General features: G+C 42.6%; 2 protein-coding genes and 1 long non-coding RNA gene across 4 annotated transcripts; 1 reads left to right on the top strand and 2 right to left on the bottom strand.

The window, feature by feature from the left end:
• Window positions 1-1,133: 1,133 nt before the first annotated feature.
• LOC139549064 (uncharacterized) lies at window positions 1,134-2,524 on the bottom strand. Its single transcript, XR_011669825.1, has 2 exons — window positions 2,271-2,524; window positions 1,134-1,796 (listed from the first exon to the last, which is right to left on the bottom strand). It is a non-coding gene; the product is annotated as an uncharacterized lncRNA (long non-coding RNA).
• A 6,640-nt stretch (window positions 2,525-9,164) lies between these two features.
• Window positions 9,165-12,672, top strand: LOC139549063 (TLC domain-containing protein 3A-like). Of its 2 annotated transcripts, XM_071359161.1 has the most exons (5): window positions 9,170-9,442; window positions 10,018-10,101; window positions 11,287-11,503; window positions 11,672-11,770; window positions 11,892-12,672. In XM_071359161.1, the coding sequence occupies exons 1-5, from the start codon at window positions 9,324-9,326 to the stop codon at window positions 12,189-12,191; spliced, it is 819 nt and encodes a 272-aa protein (XP_071215262.1). In that variant the 5' UTR covers window positions 9,170-9,323; the 3' UTR covers window positions 12,192-12,672. The 2 variants fall into 2 exon arrangements, with proteins under 2 accessions (XP_071215263.1, XP_071215262.1); XM_071359162.1 differs by lacking the exon at window positions 10,018-10,101 and having other exon boundaries at window positions 9,165-9,442.
• LOC139549060 (gem-associated protein 4-like) lies at window positions 12,673-19,672 on the bottom strand. Its single transcript, XM_071359158.1, has 3 exons — window positions 19,581-19,672; window positions 19,400-19,488; window positions 12,673-15,988 (listed from the first exon to the last, which is right to left on the bottom strand). The coding sequence occupies exons 2-3, from the start codon at window positions 19,407-19,409 to the stop codon at window positions 12,768-12,770; spliced, it is 3,231 nt and encodes a 1,076-aa protein (XP_071215259.1). The 5' UTR covers window positions 19,410-19,488; window positions 19,581-19,672; the 3' UTR covers window positions 12,673-12,767.
• Window positions 19,673-19,702: the final 30 nt, after the last annotated feature.

Genomic DNA, 19,702 nt, shown 5'->3' with positions numbered 1-19,702 from the left:
ATTCCACCCCAATAACCCTGAAAAATGTATCAAAACAATTGAAACAAAAAATCCCTCCCCCTTACAGGTTAGGACACAACAGTCCTTCCTCTCCACTCAATGTTAGACCCGTGACTGAACGCAGCGGTGTCTCACTAAATAACCCTGAATTTCTCCCTCCATTTCCTAAATATCTTGCATTAACTGACACAATGGAGATATGAGAACGGCAAGAAATGCTGAATTGACTGAATGATTACGCCTTAACGTAGCACAAACTAACTTGCAAAATAATTCAGTGGTGATAGTTGACTTCTCTAGCTACGCAGTTATTGTCATAGCAACGAGACAAGTTTTTGCATATTTTTGATACTGAATGTTTTGAGATCTTAACCAAAACCTAACATTTGATAAAGGGAACCCGAGTTTACAAATAACACACAAAAAATTATATTTATTTTATTTATTTACTGAATAAAATTATAAACACAACATGCAACAATTTCAACGATTTAACTGTTACAGTTCATATAAGTAAATCAGTCAATTGAAATAAATTAACTAGGCCCTAATCTATGGATTTCACATGACTAGGAATACAGGGGCACAGCCATGGGTGAGACTGGGAAAGCATAGGCCCACCCACTTGAGAGCCAGGCCCAGCCAATCAGAGTGAGTTTTTCTACACAAAAGGACTTTAATACCGAGAGTAATACACCTCTGTTTCATCAGCTGTCGCAGTGGCTGGTCTCAGACAATCCAACAGGTGAGAAACAGGATGTAGACGTCCTGGGCTGGCATGGTTACACATGGTCTGCGGTTGTGAGGCCAGTTGGACCTACTGCCAAATTCTCTAAAACAATTTTGGAGGCGGCTTATGGTAGAGAAATTAACCAACAGCTCTGGTGGACATTCCTGCAGTCAGCATGTCAATTGCACTCCCTCAAAACTTTAGATGTGTGGGATTGTGTTGTGTGCACATTTTAGAGATATATTATTGTCCCCAGCACAAGGTACACCTGTGTAATGAGCATGTTGTTTAATCAGCTTCTTGATATGTCACACCTGTCAGGTGAATGGATTACCTTGGCAAAGGAGAAATGCTCACTAACAGGGATGTAAACAAATTTGTGCACACAATGAGAGAAATACAATTTTTGTGCATATGGAAAATTTCTGGGATCTTTTATTTCAGCTCATGAAACATGGGACCAACACTTTACAACACTTTTTTAATGAATTAGCAAACATTTCTAAAAACCTGTTTTTGTTTTGTCATTGTGGGTTATTGTGTGTAGATTGATGAGGAAAATAAACAATTGAATCAATTTTAGAATAAGGCTATAACCTAACAAAATGTGGAAAAAGTCAAGGGGTCTGTATACTTTCCAATGGCACTGTATATGATCAGTTTATCTTCCCGCCAATTGACAGCCTACTGGACCAATTGGGTTTTAAAGTTGAATGTCTTCTGTTCAGACACTCTTATCTACCCAGTCCTTGGCCTGTTTGGAATACGTCACATGGCTTCTGGATCTACTGCAAGGTGTGTAATTGAATAACAAAAAAAAATGAAATGAGCCCTAATTAGTCTTTCCTTGTATCCTCCTGAAAAATTATTGGAGGCATGAGTGGAGGAACATTGAGTCCACTCTTTGAAACGGGTGTGAAAAGATACACAGATGTAAGAAATTGAACAAAGATCAAATCCGAGACAGTATGGTTGATTGTCCTATCTTCATGTCTGTTCCACCATCCCGCTCCTTCTTCCATTCCTTCCCAGGCAGGTATAAACAAAGAGTGATTGGTGATGTTGGCTGGTATAAAACAGAGAGTCAGTCATTACATGTAAATTCAGGGCATGAGCTGATATTCTAAATGTTTTAATTGAAATAATGTAAGGTTGGGTTAGTTTGTTGTCAACACAACTCATGCACCAGCTATGGCCAGAGCCATATATTTATCTATATGGCTCTAACTATGCGTGTGTCCTTCTCACGGACCTTAACTAGGGCAAGTCATTTTATGCGATCAATATCACTGCAGAACACTGATACCTAGTAGAAAATAGTATACTATTTATTATCAGTAACGTTATAATGAAAAAGGGAATTGCGTCACAAAGCTAAATAAACAAAGCAGTCAGTAGGACAGGATAACATTACCGTTACAGTAGTAGCTTAGCTAAAAATACCATAAATGAGTTCAGTGAATGGCAAACAAATAACGTTATAAATTACTTTGTGGTGTCTAGCTACAGGTATTATTAATTTAGCTAGCTAGCAACATACCTTGAATGGGTGGAGCGTTCCCGTCTATGGCGGAAAGACGGTGGGATCAGAACCCGGTTTCAATCGGTCCCCATTGTAGTCAGTGGCCACAACGTGATCACTGGACACGGTCAACCGCAGCTGGTACAATGCACTTCATTTTGGCCAACTTCACTCAGCTACTACCGTTATTAGCCTTACTTTAGCCTAGCTAGCTACCATATCTTTGTTTACTTCCTTTCGTTCTGATTTCCTTTCTTTAAGACCAATAGTGAAATGCTCATTCGTCCCGCCTAGTGTAATTATCCATTTTAGAACCAGGATTAAGAGTATTTACCGGATTGCATTCTATATGGAAGAACTTTGTTTTTTATACTTTTTACATTAAAGAACACATGTATTTGGCAATTCAATGCCGAGACACCAATTGTTGTTTATGTAACAAATACGTTTGAATGCATTTTAGGTAACTTTGGAAATTCAGAATTTATATATAAAAATACAGAAATCGAAATACTAAAACAATGGACCTAAAACTGTCTGGGGTACTGACAAACAGCCGGGTAAGTGTTGTAAAGGGCCCAGAAGTATTTTTGGGTGAACTTCCCCTTTAACTAATTAAGGATACTTGTTGGTGGCCCTTATAACTAGCTGGAGCAACAGTAAGTCAGATAGTGACACAGCTTTTACTTTGAAAACAGCTAGCGCATATTTCCTGTTGCAGCACATCCTCTCCACGCCCGTGTGGCCGATGTGAAATGGCTAGCTAGTTAGCGGTGGTGCGCTCTAACAGTGTTTCAATCAGTGACGTCACTCGTCCCGAGACCTAGAAGTAGTTGTTCCCCTTGCTCTGTAAGGGCCGCGGCTTTTGTGGCACGATGGGTAACGATGCTTCGTGAGTGACTGTGGTTGATGTGTGGAGCTCGTCAGCCTGCAGTCCTAAAAAACGGAAAATAGTTACCTGTGGTTCATTCATCCTTTCTTATGGGAGAATGAATGGGGTTTGTGGATAAACACAGAAAATAAGGTCTGAGGCTTAGGATATCTTATACGTGTTCAATGAGATGATATCAGTCAGTTAACATGACCTTTATGAATGAAGCCTTTATGTGCTTGTTTTAATTACACAAATGCTTCAAAATCCAAAGTCACGTTAGCTGATGAAGATTATCTCATAGGACAAAACTTAAGATCTCCTAAGCCTGTGTTTACCTTATTTTCTGTGTTTATCCAAAAAATAACATTAATTTCCCCATAGGCTTTGGCCAACGAGCCATGGCTCTATGACTATTGCTTTGCTAGTTTAATTAAACCGTTTTTTCCCGTCAGCTTGCAAGGCTAGCTAATGATAAAGCAGCCCATTGGATTCCATGAAAATGCGACGCCTAGACAAAGACTAAACAAATAACTAAATTAGCATTGCAGGGCACTCATCAGTGTATACACACACACACACATAAATGAAGAGTTCACTCAGGCCGTTTTACTGTCAGTTCCGGGCTGCTTAAGGGTGTGGCTCTCCCATAGACACCAGTGCTATAGCAGTTGGGTCTATTAGTTCATTGACTCCAATGTAACCAGAAAAAAATGAAGGAGTCTCACTTTCTCATCCGCCTTGGATGAGTTTGCCGGAAGTGTTGTGGAATCCAATGGGCTGCATTAGCTAGCCTAGCATGCTGACAGAAAAGGCAGTTCAATTAAAAACGAGCAGTATTTCAATCTTCTAGTTATCCCATTATCCAAGCTGCGAAATTGAGGAGTACAGTGACACCTTCCATCCCTGAATTGAGGAGCATTTTGAAGCCATATCCCCCATTCGCCACCGTGGCGCAAACATTTAGCATTGCATCGTTATGATTTGAAGGGAAGATTTGTAATTTACTGCTGAACCTCAAATCGAGACACATTGGCTAGATTGGGGTGTGACGTTGTAAAGAACATGAGTGAGAACAATAGTATTCTGTTCTCCCAGCAACAGGAAATTATGCAGGCACAAACATGATTAAAAAAAAGTTACATCGGAAGGTCTGGAGGGGAGATAGAGAAGATAGGATGACGGGGAGAGTCGAGGAGTTGCTGTGTCTATAGAAGAACAAAGACCATGGATTTTTTTTATTTTAGATTTTATATATTTTATTATTTAAAAAGCATTTATTTTGAAGGTTTACACAAATACTGTTATGTTAAACTATTGTGTATTTTTAAAGAAACACTTTATATGTTATTGGAATTACCCAATAGATTCTGAAGAATATAAATGGTCTCTTGTGCTGGGAAGCTGGTTTAATACAGAGTGCTGGTGACTCCTTACTCTACCCACTCCCTTCATTGCAATGCAATATATACACAGAGAGAAAAATACTTGACTACATGTTTCAGCTAGAGGGGGTGGCCATTATTCAGTAAGGTCTCTACTAACCAAATGTTTCGTTTTTGAGGGGAACTGTGTTATAAATATCCAGCAGCACTTCGTACTCTGCCTATTCCATTGCCCCCAATGCAATACACTATATATGAAATACATATTGGGTTATAGATTTTTATTTATTTATTTGTGCTGAGGTATAAATGGGATTGGAAGTAGTCAGTAGGGTCTGTAGAATCTATATCTGGTGACATTTCATGTGCTCTACTTTTGACTAGGGCCCATGGTGAGAGGAGAAGAAAGGGGAGTAGAGGAGAAGAAGATGGGAAGAGAGGATCGTTTTGGTTTGACGTTACTCTTAAAGATGATTTGCCCTTCTTATTTTTATGCCCCTACTGTACCAATCCCATTGCTTTTTAGCTAGTGGTGGCTAAAGTTAGCTGGAGTTTGTAGTAGCTGGCTTCTGATAAGAATCAATGAATTAGAAATTCCTAATATCACACCCTTAACTACAACACTAGGGCTGTCGGTCTGGTCCAGCCAGCATGGAACGTTGCCATGGAACAGGAATGTCTGTCATTATAATTCTACAAAGTCTCCATTCTATTATTCTACAGGAGAGGTGATGGAGCACTAGCTAAAGCCTGAGGGTCTGGTAGAGAAGATAGGATGATATAGTAATAGGAGAGGATGGGAGGAGAGAGAACAGAGGGGAGGGGAGTGAAGAGGAGTTTCTGTGTTTCTGGAAGAACAAGACAATGGAATGGATGGATGGAGTCTTAAGTGTGCCGCTTGATCGCCTGACCAGTCTACTATCTGGTCCGTCTTCTCTACAGTCTTTAATGACAGGCTCTAGTGGCCTAACCTCGGACCTCTTATAGTGTAAGGTTTCTTGTGTAAAACATTACTATTCGGGCGAAATTTTCGTAGTGCAAAATAATTGTCAAAGCGCAAAAAAATACTGTTAACCTCATAAGTATGGTCATAGGGCTCTGGTCAAACGTAGTGCACTATATAGGGAATCGTGCCATTTGGGAGGCAGACTATGAATTCCTTAAGGTATCTTGTGTAAGATGGTACTTTGTGCACAGATATGTAAAATATGTTGTTGGCTTGAGAGTATGTTGTTTAAACATTCCGTATTCCTTAAGTCTCCCATGAAAATGACACCAGATAGTAGAGTAAAGTAGAGACTCAGAGCTACAAAATGGTATATCATACACTGCATTTGGGAAAGTAATTCTGCTTTGAAAGTTGATATACTTTTGAGAAAAGGGCCTTTGAATGTTTTGGTACCGACTGGAGAGCTCTCCTTTGTCTACACCCATTCAGCATTGTTCACACCCTCTTAAAGAGGTGGGTGGGGCTGGCTTAAGGATTCACATGTTAGGTCATGTGCTAAACAATGAGTAGTGTAGTAAAGATTAAGACTAAAAGTGGTAGTAGCCTACAATAAGGAACATTTCCAGGTGAACAGAAAGTGTCCAGATATAAAGATACCTTAATAGAAAATGACTAAAGTAAAAGTCACCCAATAAAATACTACTTGAGTACTTGGAATTGCTCAAATGTACTTAAGTATCAAAAGTAAAAATAATTTCAAATTCCTTAAACCAGACAGGCCCAATTTTTATATTTTTTTTATTGACGGATAGCCAGGGGTACACTCCAACCCTCAGACATAATTTACAAACAAAACATTTGTGTTTAGTGAGTGTGTGGTATGTCACAAAATCATCTTACGACCACACATATCAATATACATTTTATATATCAATATTTTGCTAAGTCTTGCAAAGTGGACGGATCTCCACAGAAGGTGTAAACAGTACAGACAATGGTTACTTGCATAGCAGCAATATCAGAAATAGACAGTGTCAATATAAATAAAATAATATACAGTATGTACACGAACAAGATCAATAACGATAGTGATAGACGAGGTAATTGTATGCATACAGTCAGGGGTAAAGTGGCTGAGCAGCAGGATAATAAAAATAATTGTAGCAGCAAAGTAAGGCGTGTGTGTTAGGAGAGAGTCATGTGAATAGAAGCACTGCAGATAGTGCTGATGACTGATCTGTCCGAACCTCGCATGAACAAGGGAATCTATATTCGGAGAGCCTGTTTCTGTCCTTACCTTGACTTTGGTGCAGGGCATGTGATGTCCAAAAAGAAAGACAAATTCCAGATACTAACGTTACACACATTTCATACATGTAAGTTACTGTTAGCTAGCAAGCCAGCCATCTAATCGCCGCTAACAGCAAGCTTTAACTTGGGGTCTTTTGTTTAGACATGTAACGTTAAAGTTAGCTAGCTAAAAAATTTACCAAAATCCCAATCCAGAGTAAAGTTAGCAATCCAGCCATCGAACTCCAGCTGGCTGGCTAGCTAACAGCACGCTATAATTAGCAATACAAACAAATGTTCATAGCTAGCTAAAGTTAACCAAAATAGGTTCAATGTTAGATTCTTACGCATATACATAGATGAAAGCTTCACGTCCTGTGTCGTTTCCGTTTAGTTTGAACAGCTTGTTTAGCACGTTGTGTCAAGTAACTTTGGTTCACACTGACAGTGTACAATGCCATAAGTATCATCAGAACTTTCTCCCTCTCTGTCACCGATGCCATGGTTGCCCTTAGTTTGAAGATGTAATCCGGAGACATGTTTTATACAACAGCCTTCTGTGTTCTCTTTTCGACTCCCTATGCATTCTTCCGTGACAACACTGTTGATTGTCGCCATTTCTTCTCCATCACTGTCATCAGAAGACTCTACAATGTCTTCAATGAAAATGTTTTTACCTAAATCAGGGATTTCCTCATCGTCCGATTCCTTTTCAGAGTCAGAGTCAGCATGGCACAATCGTCCTCCAGAAAGTGGTTCATCACAACTTTTTCCCCACTTACCTTTGTCGATTGCACCTGATAAATTCAGGGCAGCAATGCTATTGAGAGAAGTAGCAACATATTTACAGTTCTCCATGGCTAATGTTATATATTTAGAAAAAACTGCAGTAGAAAAGATTATCTACACATTACGAGCAGCTCATTTTATAGACACAAGATGCTAGACCAATCCAATCTCATCTCTCGGCATGTGCAGTCCACTCATTATCTCAGCCAATCATGTCTAGCGAGAAGGTTGCTGACTTTTTCTGTGGCTAAACCAACTAGGCTCATAATTTAACAATTTTATTCGTATTTACAGATGGCATACAATTTGATTTTAAGGCATATGAAAGTTCACATGTTCAAGAAGGCATTTCTTTTTTTTACATTTATTTTAAATACATTTTTTTACCCCTTTTTTTCTCCCCAATTTCGTGGTATCCAATTGGTAGTAGTTACAGTCCTGTCTCATCGCTGCAACTCCCGTATGGACTCGGGAGAGGCGAAGGTCGAGAGCCATGCGTCCTCCGAAACACAACCCAACCTAGCCGCACTGCTTCTTGACACTACATTCAACATTCAACTACATTCAACCCGGAAGCCAGCCGCACCAATGTGTCGGAGGAAACACCGTACACCTGGCGACCTGGTCAGCGTGCACTACGCCCGGTCTGCCACAGGAGTCGCTAGTGTGCGATGAGACAAGGATATCCCTGCTGGCCAAACCCTCCCTAATCTGGACGACGCTGGGCCAATTGTGCGTCGCCCCATGGACCTCCCGGTCGTGGCCGGCTGCGACAGAGCCTGGGCTCGAACCCAGAATCTCTGGTGGCATAGCTAGCATTGCGATGCAGTGCCTTAGACCACTGCGCCACCCGGGAGGCCCGAGAAGGCATTTCTGCCCACCAAAAACATTTTGATAAAAATATTTTTTTTTACGTTCAAACAGTTCTCCTGTGAATTCGTGACTTGCGACATATGCCTAGTTTCCTGAATCGGGTCACATATAGATTCTACAGACATTACTGAGTACTTCCAACCCCATTTTAACCTTGGCACAAATAATAGTTTAAAAAAAATCTTTAACCAAATTATTTCCATATACTGTGTATTGCACATGTCAAACTCATTCCAAGGAGGGACAAGTGTCTGCGGGTTTTCGCTCCTCCCTTGTACTTGATTGATTAATTAAGATCGCTGATTAGTAAGGGACTCCCCTCACCTGGTTGTCTAGGTCTTAATTGAAAGGAAAGACTAAAATCCAGCAGACACTAGGCCCTCATGGAATGAGTTTGACACCCCTGGTGTATTGCATTCTGGGCAATGGAATAGGCAGAGTACAAAGTGCTGCTGGATATTTAGATGACATTCACCCTAAAAAAAATATATGTCTAGTAAAGACCCTACTTATAAGTACTTCCAACCTCGCTTTTATCTCTGCACAGTTCTTTTTTTAAAATTGTAAACCAGTCTTAAAAATGTTTTTATACAATATTTTTCATTGTTTTCATAAATATTTCTCATTGTTTTCATAAATTTCTTGTTGGATTTGCTTATAAGCACAATACAAATAAATGGTCATTGATTAATTGTAATTTATTTTGAAATCGACATTGCAATGTTTTGAAATGTCGACTTTTATTTTGAAGGTTTCCGCACACTTCCAGTCAGACGCAAAATTATTTGAAAAGTACCTGAGGTCAAAAGGCTCAGCTACTATTAATTTGCATCTTCGGCGTGAACGCATACAAGTACGGTTCGCTTCCTGCTTCCTCGTATTTAGACCGTGCAGCTGGTTAATGCGTGTGTATCATGTATATGTTAGCTTGTGGCGTTCTATTTTTCCCGGGACTGTTCTTCATATCCAGGAAAGTGCTTGAATCCGCTTTCAAAAATTGGAATGATGCAGATGTGTTTGTGGTCAGCGAAAGGTAGGCTTTATTGTGACTATTTCCGTATTCATAACCAGTTCTTGTCATTGAATGACTTAACTAGTAATTGACACTAGGTATTTCAGTGAGCAGATTTCCAGTTCTATCGAAACAACTCCGGAGAAATCTATCAGAACTGAACCGCAAACTGGATTTACAGGAGACATTGAAGATGCCGATTCTCATTTAAAACCAAGAGCAATTTAACTTGCCATTAATCCGTTTTTCAAGCTTAATAATGTCAAAATACGTTTGGTAACGTTACTTACCAAAGAATGGCGTTTCACTGAGCGACAGATGGACTTCCAAAAAGGGTCTAAATAAAAACGTATATGCAACCGAAAAAATGCTTTATCTGAAAATAATTTATTTATTAAAATACACTAAATGAAGCCTATCTAGAAATATATAATCACTATAACGTACCCTATATTGTCTACATAACCCGTTACCTGGCACCAATAAATTAATATAAAACAATTTGTTTGTTATTTTAAATTAATATTAAAACCAATGAAAAACCAATTGTGCGCACTTTGCATAGCCTCATCTCATGTATTCCATCTCTCCACAAGGTTGCTGTCCTCTATCTATGCCACTCTGGCTACTATTGTTGGGTTCATAATTGCTACAGCCTCCAATGATGTGATGTCTGACAGGTAAGAATTCATGTTTAAATAATTTCCTTTTAAACAGCAATCATCACGTGTAGAGAGGAGATTACGCAATCACTGAGTGGAAATATAACCAGTGATTCTTTGTTACAACCAGAGCCATTAAAAACAATAGTTTTTGGGGCAGAGGCCGTAGTACACTTATAGATAAAAGACTGACATGCACAACAAGAGCCCGTCACCAGAGTCCTCTCGAGATTAAATTGAGCACAACCCCACCCCACCACCAATTTTAACACTGTGGTCTCATTATCTGCAGGGTTTGGCTGTTTTCAGTTCCTTCGTGACTGAAACTGTTCCTCAATTATTCATAGTAAAAAAGGAAACTGTTTTGAAAAAGCGTAAGGTCATGAACAGTCAATTTGACTGTACGGTCTCCGCAAATATAATTAAGTTTATCCTAATCATCTATGGCAAAGATATTTATATTTTCCCCTTTCGTCTGTAGTTAGTTACTGTCCAGCTAGGTCTTCAGCCAGCATGGAACAAAAAGGGAGCGGGGGAGGGTCGTTCAAAACTCGGACGCAGTTGTCAAGTCAACACACCTGTCAGTGTTGTTGTGAACCGCCTCACAAGAGAAATTGAAGATGTATAGCAAAATCAAAAACAAATTGATACAATGTCAGTGTTTGAGTTGCTTTGTGTATCACCAAATTTGCTTGATGATTTTACTGCAGCACTACATTCAAGTTGCTTGACATGGGCGTTTCAAAGAGCTGTCACTCAACGTCGGGCTCATGAATATAAGTTTCTCGCCCACTCAGCCTGTCTTTTCAAACTTCCTGGTAGTTAGCCATGAGAGGAAAAAAATATAATTTCTAATTTTTAGCATTTCTATCCAAAACAAATTATGGGTGATTTTATTTTAGTCACTAAATGTTAGTTTACATGGGCATCAGAATGACTGTTTGGGACCTTCTTTTTTTATTATTTTTTATTAAATGTTTAATTCCAGGTCATGTGACATGATTAACCAAAACACAGCCCTATTTATATTTTACTCTACCCTCCAGTTTCATTGGGTGTAGGAAGAGGATTCAGTGATAAAGGAGAAGGCCACATTTCTATTTTTTTCACTGGTTAAATCATCAGGTTTAACACACAAAATCCAGTGTAAGTGCTTACTTTCATCATGAGCCTAATGTACTGGTATGTCACCATCTTCTTTAGGCACAGACTGACCAATGAATTTGTGTGGTTTGGTGCTCCTTACATGGCCTTTGATATCTACGCCATGTATCTGAGTAACTACCACAGTCAAAAGGTCAAAGGGCACGAGGAGTACAGAAAGCACTCCCTCCTTACCATTAAGCAGTTCCTCCTCCGGCATCCCCTCATGGTGGTTCATCACATGGTCCTCCTCATGGTTTTTATGCCCATCACTCTGGTGAGGACAGAGCACAATTACTGTACAGTAACTTTAGGTCTGATGTGTTACATCGGCAGTTGAAATTTTTGTTATTGAGAATTGGCAGTGTCATCCTCAACCTGGCTGTGCTCAATGAGTTAGTTTTTAATACTCATATCATGCTGTTCCCCCCCCCCCCCCCCCCAGTTCCTCAGGACTGGTCTAGGTGGAGACTTCTTCATTGGCTGTTTCTTCATGGCAGAATTCAGCACTCCGTTTGTCTCATTAGGAAAGGTTCTGATCCAGGTAAGGCTACTCCCAGATTCATAAACCCCTTTTGTTGCGCTTTAGGAAGTCTGAGCATAGTATGAATTGTACTATAACTCGGTGTACAATCATTAAACAATCCATATATTTTCCTCTCTAGTTGGGACTAGAGGACTCATGGCTTCACAGAGTCAACGGTGTGATGGTTCTGCTGAGTTTCTTCACCTGCCGTATCCTGCTCTTCCCCTACATGTACTGGGTGTATGGTCAGCAGTACACCATTCCCTTCCACAAAGTGCCTTTCCATCTACAGCTCAAGTGCAACTTAGCCAACCTATCCATACTGGCACCTCAGATCTACTGGTTTGTGCTGCTGTGTCGCAAGGCCTATCGCCTCTACCTGCGTCAGACTGGGTCAATGGGTCAACCTGCTCACAAAGATGGCTCAAAGACAGATTAGAGGTGCCATCTAATTCTGTGGTTAGCAACATGTCAATTATGCTTCCTTTGCCCTCAGGTCTTCAATGCCATGAGTTATTTCAATCCTTGCCTCTAAAGGAACGGTCTGTGGAATTTAGGACATGCAACTGCCTATGAATACAAAATTACTGGTATTTAAAAAAAAATCTCAGGGGTCAGACACCATCTGTACTATGTAGTTTGTGCAATAAATATTTAGTGATTTTTGAATAATTGTTTTCTACCTGAAAGAGTGACACCATACATGACTAGTCAGGATAACTTCTAATCCCCAAATGTATTTTTCATAGTTACCTAAAATAATTAAGTATGTGAAATGTTGCACTAGAAAATAGATTTGACAGACAAATGTAATAGGTTTAGCACTGACAGCCCAAGCTTTTTGGTCAAGTTGTAACCCTGTCTTGTGTCCTAGTGTGGATGGTCAAAGTTTGTTTTGCTTAATAAACCATTGAAAGACATGCAATTTGTCAGTTTTATTCAAAAGTACATTTTGGGTCCGAACATTGAGGCTGGGAACAATAAACCCTCATTCAAGCGCTGTCTTAAATGTGCATCAACCTGTTGACGACAGCTGAGCAATTTTCTGATGCAACACAGCCTTCATCTCGGCGCTGTCCAGGTTGTCTGTGATGGTGGTGAAGAAGTGGCGAGTGTTCTCGGTCTCCAGGTGGGAGCTGCTGCTGGGGTGTGCGGCCAGCACTGCCTCGTAGTGGGTCAGGATCTCCAGGGCACACAGGAACAGGGACTCGCACTGACCGCCGGGCATCATCACCTGAATGTGCTGCACATGGCAGAAGAGCTGGCTCAGTACAAACAGCACCTCCTGGCTGGCGGTGGTGGTAGCTGCCCTCTCTTTTGGGTCTTTGTTGGAGGAAGACTGTGACAGCTTTCCCCTCAGGGAGTCTATGACCTCTCTCATGGCGCTGGCGTACAGCCGCCCCACGTGGGCCCAGCCCTGGCCAGGCAGCCAGTCTTTGCAGCTGGAGCCACAGAGCAGCTGGAGGACACGCAGCAGTAGCACGGACAGACGCAGCTCGCAGGAGAAGGCCCGCAGGTCCAGCAGGGGGAGAAAGTCCACGTACTCCAGAGAGTAAGGCACGTGGAGACGGCCTGAGCGGAGCAACTCTCGCATGGCTCTCAGCAGCCTGCCCCACTCGGTGATGGTGCACCAGGGTAGGGTCTGCGTCACGGCCACCAGCAGGCCTTTGCTGAACATGTTGACGTCGTCGGGCCGGTGCTGGTCCAGAGCCAGGGAGGTCAGCATGGTGTCCTGAATCTCGTCAGAGACGGCGCAGCACTCCATCCACGCCAGCAGCCCTGTGCCCTGCCCATACTGGGCCAACTTTAGGCCAGACCACTTCTGCTCCGGCAGCTCGCACACAGCCAACAGTGAGAATGGCACCTCGTTTTTGAAGTGATCCCCCCACACTACCTTCAGATGGAAGCGAACAGTCCAGTCCAGGGCCTCCACTTTATTGTAGAGCCAGAAGAGGGCTCTGGACCAGGTGTTGGGGGCTGAGGCCACCTCCCGTCCCACCACCTTGCCCAATGCAGTCAGCACAGTGACGAGCAGCACCTTGGACTCCATGGATAAGTGACGTGGTGCGCCCTCTGCAGGAAGCTCCCAGCACCTGCAGCCCTCGTTCAGAAGCTGGCAGAGGACGCTGAGGAGGGGGAACGGGGAGCAGTTCATGACCCAGTGTGGAGATGCATCCTGGAAATCCAGAGAAAATGCAGAGTGGAGCAAACGCAGGCACAGCTCCAGGCTGCAAGTGCTAGAGCCAGAGGGGGAGAGGTGAGGCAGGACGAAGGTACACACAACCTCTTCAGGGTGCAGGAAACTCTGTCCGCTCTCGGAAATGCTCGGCTGCATCAGTGCAACCAGGAAGTGCAGGAACTGGTCCTCCTCCTTAGCCGAGGACAGTTTAGTCATGGCAGTATCTTGAAGACAGCTGCACAGTAAGCTCCCCGTCCCCTCTGTGCAACCGGGAGCACCGCCCCTCAGCCCTGAGAGCTGCTGGAGTATCTTGGAGAGGAGGCTGTGGGCCCCATGGTTCACCACCGCTAGATGGCAGCACCGACGCAGGGTGGCCTCGGGGTTCTGAAAGGCCACGCGGGCTATGGCGGCCACGGCCAAGCTGAGGTTGTTCTGTGCCGCTCCCCCCTGGATGATGCAGTTGAACGCCATGTTGAGCTCCTCACTAAAGCCCTCCGTCACAGCCAGGGGCAGAGAGCCCTGGAGACCCTTCTTGGAAAAGGTTAGCATTTCCGCTAACGTTGTGTTTTTCTCAGCTAAGGGGAGCTCTGCGAAAATGTTCACAATAATGTCCTTCAGCTTTCTGCAGTGCTCTACTTCTTCAGTATCTATTTGGCACTTTGCAATGAGAGTGGAGACTAATTTCATGACAATGTCCTTTCGCTGGAATGCGGTTTTGTTTCTCTCCAGACAGCTGATCCACTCCTCCATGCTCAGGGACCAGCTCAGTTCAGTGGCAAATAGCATAGTGAAATCTTGGAAGCCCTCCAAGCGGTGGTTAATGATGGCTACGGCAATGTGGGCCATTTCCCCAGCGTTGCGCTCTGTGTCGGGGAAGGACAGTGAGCCTAACAAGCCTCTAAAAGTGCTTTGCACATTGTTCAGTGTCTGGCGCTCACCCTCATCCATGGTCTCAGACATGGCCCGTTCCTCTAGGGACTCGAGCACTCTGGCCAGACAGCTTTTAAGACAGAGTGCCAAGACACCGGGGTCACCGCTGTCTGTCATCTCCAGCAGCCCTCTCTTCTCCCAGGCCTGAGTGAGCTGTGAGACAGTCTGCAGGGCTTGCATTAGTGTCATTCCACAGGGTTTAAATTGGGAGGGTGTGTGGGCTGCCTTCAGGTCACTGTGGGCCTCGCTTATCACCTGGACCAGATCAAACTTCTCTATCCCAGCATGCCTCTTTCTGACAATCACCGTACTGGTCAGGCTCTGAAGTTGCACCTCAGCTGGGAGGATGATAGCTTGGTCTATCAGATGCGAGGTGTACAGGGAGTCGAGGCAGTTGGATAGGGCACGGTAGCAAAGGTCAGAGGTGCTCAGATGCTCTTTCATCTCCTCCAGAGCATGAAAAAGAATGGACAGCACATCAGTGGTGGATGGTGGTGATGTTGGGGTATCTGGGTCTGACTTGAATCTCTTGGCAGCCTGAGGTGAGAGGCCAGTGGTGTTGGTGAGGCGGGTCCACTGGTTAGTAAAGACCTTATCGAGGTCGTCCTCCTCTTGCCTTCCCCCCCTGCCCTTCCACAGCTCCCACCACACCTCCAGCAGGACGCGGACGTCCTCCTCAGTGCTGTTTCGGGTAACGTGTTGAACTAGCTTCTCTAGCTCAGAACTCAGGTGGGACGATGGCAGACACAAAAGCAGCTGGGCGTAGATCTGAGAGAAGCCTTTCAACTTGACCAGCTCAAACATCACTGTTCGGTTAATGTCAGGTAGACTGTTCTGCAGAGAGAAGAATGGATTCTCCCTCCAGCCGATTTCCATGTCCTCGTCGCTCTCCCGCCCCAGTAATTTGCTCCATAAGACGCAGATGATTTTCTTCTTCCAGTGGACACTGCTCAGACAGCTACCTCGCTCCTGCCCACAGATTTCTCTGACAGCCTGTAGAATTGGGTGGCCAACCTTCCTCCAGTCCTCCTTCTGCAGGGCACTGAGTGACGCTGGCTGGCATAGCCTGTTGGCCAACAGAAAGCCTCCCTGGAGAACGGCAGTCTTCTCACAGCTCAGCCAGGAATCTGAAAGCACAAGCAGAACAGTGAGAACGTATGAACACAGGAGTAGACTAGAGAGTAGTTAGTTCAGGACAGAAATCAGGTTGCCAGGGCCAAATCCATTTGAGTTCAGTCACTTTTTGACAGATCCTCGTTGATAAAAAAAAAAAAGCATTCATGTTTGCCCATGGAATAAGTTGTCAGAAAGTTACTTTTTGTAACTGAATTCCAAAACATTCCAGAGATAAAGGTGCTCAAAGGTGACCCATTTTGCATACCCCACCATACCATGAGACATCCATGGAAATGATAAACGGTTGAGTTTGATATCATTTAAAAAGCTTACAAATAGGGTTGCAAGCTTCGGTTGAGACACATGCTTTTGAATACAGGATGGGTGTCATTTCAATCATATAAATAATTCATAGCATGGACCTATCCTTCAGACCACTGGAATTTAGCTGCTACGCCATTGAAATGTGAACTTCTGATTATTATCACCTAGTCAGTTGTACAAGTGAATGCCTTCTGCATTTAACCCCTCTGAAGCAGAGGGGGGGGGGGGGCTGCCTTAATCGACATCCACATCTTCTGCGCCTGCGAAACAGTGGGTTAACTGCCTTGCTTAGGGGCAGAACAACATTTTTTTACCTTGTCAGGGGATTCGATCCCGCAACCTTTCAGTTACTGGCCAAACGCTCTAACCACTAGCCTACCTGCCGATCTACCCACATTCAAATGTCAACTGATAGGGGTGAAATTACAGGTTTAGCACCTATGTGGAAGCTAGGTGATTTGCAACAGCACTTGGCTGCATTCAAAACAAATTTCCTCCACCGCATCCCATTTCCCTGTAACATGGCGGAGAATCGCATTCGAGCCCTTTACTTTCGGTTTTGGTCAGCCGGCTTCAAACAGCTGTAAAGATTTTTTTTTTGCTATTAAAAATATAATACACAGCGATTTAGATGGTACACCGATTCCCTACATTATTCAGTGCTTGTTTTCTGAAACTGAGCGAACAGTGTAGAATTTTAGCATCAGGAAATGACAGTGATTTCTACATTGACCACTTGACCTGATTAACACAGCTACAAAGTCAAAACAGCTTTCCCATTTTGAAATCAGATGCCATTCAGGAAGGAGGAACCAATAAGCGAATATCATAGCCAATCCCAACACTAGAGGGTAAGTAATTCTGTGAAACACACCATTCCACTTTTACTGCAGATATTTTGGACATTTTCTGAAATTACAATGCATACATTCTTAATAAAAATCCTGTGTAGAACCTTGAAATGGTCATGTCTATTCTATTATCTATATTTCAATAGGTTTCCTATGGAAGATTAAGAGTAGAATTTAAAACAGATATTCCCATTCAAATCAACATTCTGTGTGGACTTCCAACCATCTTTGTGGTACCATTTGTAAGTTGAAATGTCAACTTATTAGTACATTTATCAGCCAAAACATGACACCCACCCTGTATTCAAGAGCACGTTGTGTCTCAACCGATGGCAGTTACAAGACAACCTCAGATGTAAAAAAGGGTCTAAGCTACAACATGTGAATATGACAAATCAAAGTTAACATGTTTTTTGATAGTTGATGTTTAAGGTTAAATGGCAGTTATTATTAAATAAATATTTAAGCAATTATACAATAGTTTGACAACCCTGTTTGTAAACTTTTAAGTGATATCAATATCAACCGTTTTCCCCCCCACCCCCAGTGATGAAGGTATACAGGGCATTCAGAAAGTATTCAGACCCCCTTCACTTTTTACACATTTTGTTACATTACAGCCTTATTCTAAAATGTATTTATATTTTAAAAATCTGTCAATCTACACACAATACCCCATAATGCCAAAGCGAAGAACAGGTTTAGACATTTTTGTAACTATATTAAAAATAAACAGAAATACCTTATTTACATAAGTATTCAGACCCTTTACTATGAGACTTGAAATTGATCTCAGGTGCATCCTGTTTCCATTGATCATCCTTGAGATGTTTCTACAACTTGATTGGAGTCCACCTGTGTTAAATTCAATTGATTGGACATGATTTGGAAAGGCACACACCTGTCTATATAAGGTTCCACAGTAAATAGCGCATGTCAGAGCAACAACCAAGCCATGAGGTTGAAGGTATTGTCTGTAGAGCGCCGAGACACAGATCTGGTGGAAGGGTACAAAAACATTTCTGCAGCATTGAAGGTTCCTAAGACCACAGTGGCCTCCATTCTTAAATTTAAGAAGTTTGGAACCACCAAGACTCTTCCTAGAGCTGGCCGCCCGGCCAAACTGAGCAATTGGGGGAGAAGGGAGGTGACCAAGAACCCGATGGTCACTCTGAACAAGCTCTAGAGTTCCTCTGGAGATGGGAGCACCTTCCAGAAGGACAACCATCTCTGCAGCACTCCACCAATCAGGCCTTTATGGTAGAGTGGACAGATGGAAGTCACTCAGTAAAAGGCACATGACAGCACGCTTGGAGTTTGTCAAAAGGCACCTAAAGGACTCTCTGGTCTGAAAAAATCAAGATTGAACTCTTTGGCCTGAAAGCCAAGCGTCTGAAGCATGGTGGTGGCAGCATCATGCTGTGGGGATGTTTTTCAGCAGCAGGGACTGGGAGACTAGTTGGTATCGAGGGAAAGATGAACGGCACAAAGTACAGAGGGAGCCTTGATGATAACCTGCTAGAGCGCACAGAACCTCAGACTGAGGAGACGGTTGACCTTCCACAGGACAACGACCCTAAGCACACAGCCAAGACAATGCAGGAGTGATTCTTATTGAACATCTCTGGAGAGACCTGAAAATAGCTGTGCAGCGACGCTCCCCAATCAACAGAGCTTGAGGCTTTGCAGAGAAGAATGTGAGAAACTCCCCAAATACAGGTATGCCAAGCTTATAGCGTCACCCAAGAAGACTTGCTGCCAAAGGTGCTTCAACAAAGTACTGATTAAGTGTCTGAATACTTATGTAAAAGTGATCAGTTTTCTATTATAATTTGCAATAGTGTCTAAACAGGTTTTTGCTTCATCATTATGGGGTATTGTGTGTAGATTGAGAACAATTTAATCAATTTTATTACTGGCTGTAACATAACAAAATGTGGAAAAAGTCAATTGGTATGCAAAATAGGTCAACTTTGAGCACATTTCTAAAATGTTTTGCCATTCAGGTCAAAAGTCACTGAGCACTTCTACAATGGGGAAAATGACATGTTTAGTTAAAATCAAAAGGGGTGCTGTCAAAGTGATTGACTTGAAATAGATTTACCCTAAAGCACAGCTCTACATAGTTCACACCTGACCGTAAATAATGTGTATTGTCAGCTAGCTAGTTCAGCAAATAATGAAAATACATACAGATAACATGTTATAACTATAAGCAAATGCATTCAACTCAAATCTCATTGCTACCTTGATTCATTGTGTTTGGGTGAGGCGCAGTTCAGTCTTCAAACGTGCATCCTTTCATCCACGCTGGACCCAATTCCACGCCAAGCCAACTACAACGAAGAGCACGTGTACATTTTTGTTCAATGCATTCTACTAATTGCAATAAAATGAGACAAGTTTAATACTTTAACTAGATACTTACTTTCCAAGGCGATATTACAAGAAACCAATGAAAGAAACGTGTTTTTCGATCACTCAAAACAACTCTTCTTACGGCCGCATCACGGTCACGTGGGCGGGATTTTATTTTTTTGAAGAGCGTCA

Source organism: Salvelinus alpinus, chromosome 22 (genome assembly GCF_045679555.1).
Source record: "Salvelinus alpinus chromosome 22, SLU_Salpinus.1, whole genome shotgun sequence".
NCBI lineage: Eukaryota > Metazoa > Chordata > Actinopteri > Salmoniformes > Salmonidae > Salvelinus > Salvelinus alpinus.
The sequence above is the reverse complement of the archived record's forward strand: the minus strand, read 5'-3'. Positions and strand labels throughout refer to the sequence as shown.

What these genes read in the sequence shown, in the direction of transcription:
- LOC139549063 (XM_071359161.1), top strand. Translation starts at nt 9,324, where the DNA reads ATGTATATGTTAGCTTGTGGCGTTCTATTTTTCCCGGGACTGTTCTTC. An exon ending in AATGATGTGATGTCTGACAG is followed by an intron (nt 10,102 to 11,286) that starts GTAAGAATTCAT and finishes CATCTTCTTTAG; the next exon opens with GCACAGACTGACCAATGAAT. An exon ending in TAGGAAAGGTTCTGATCCAG is followed by an intron (nt 11,771 to 11,891) that starts GTAAGGCTACTC and finishes TTTCCTCTCTAG; the next exon opens with TTGGGACTAGAGGACTCATG.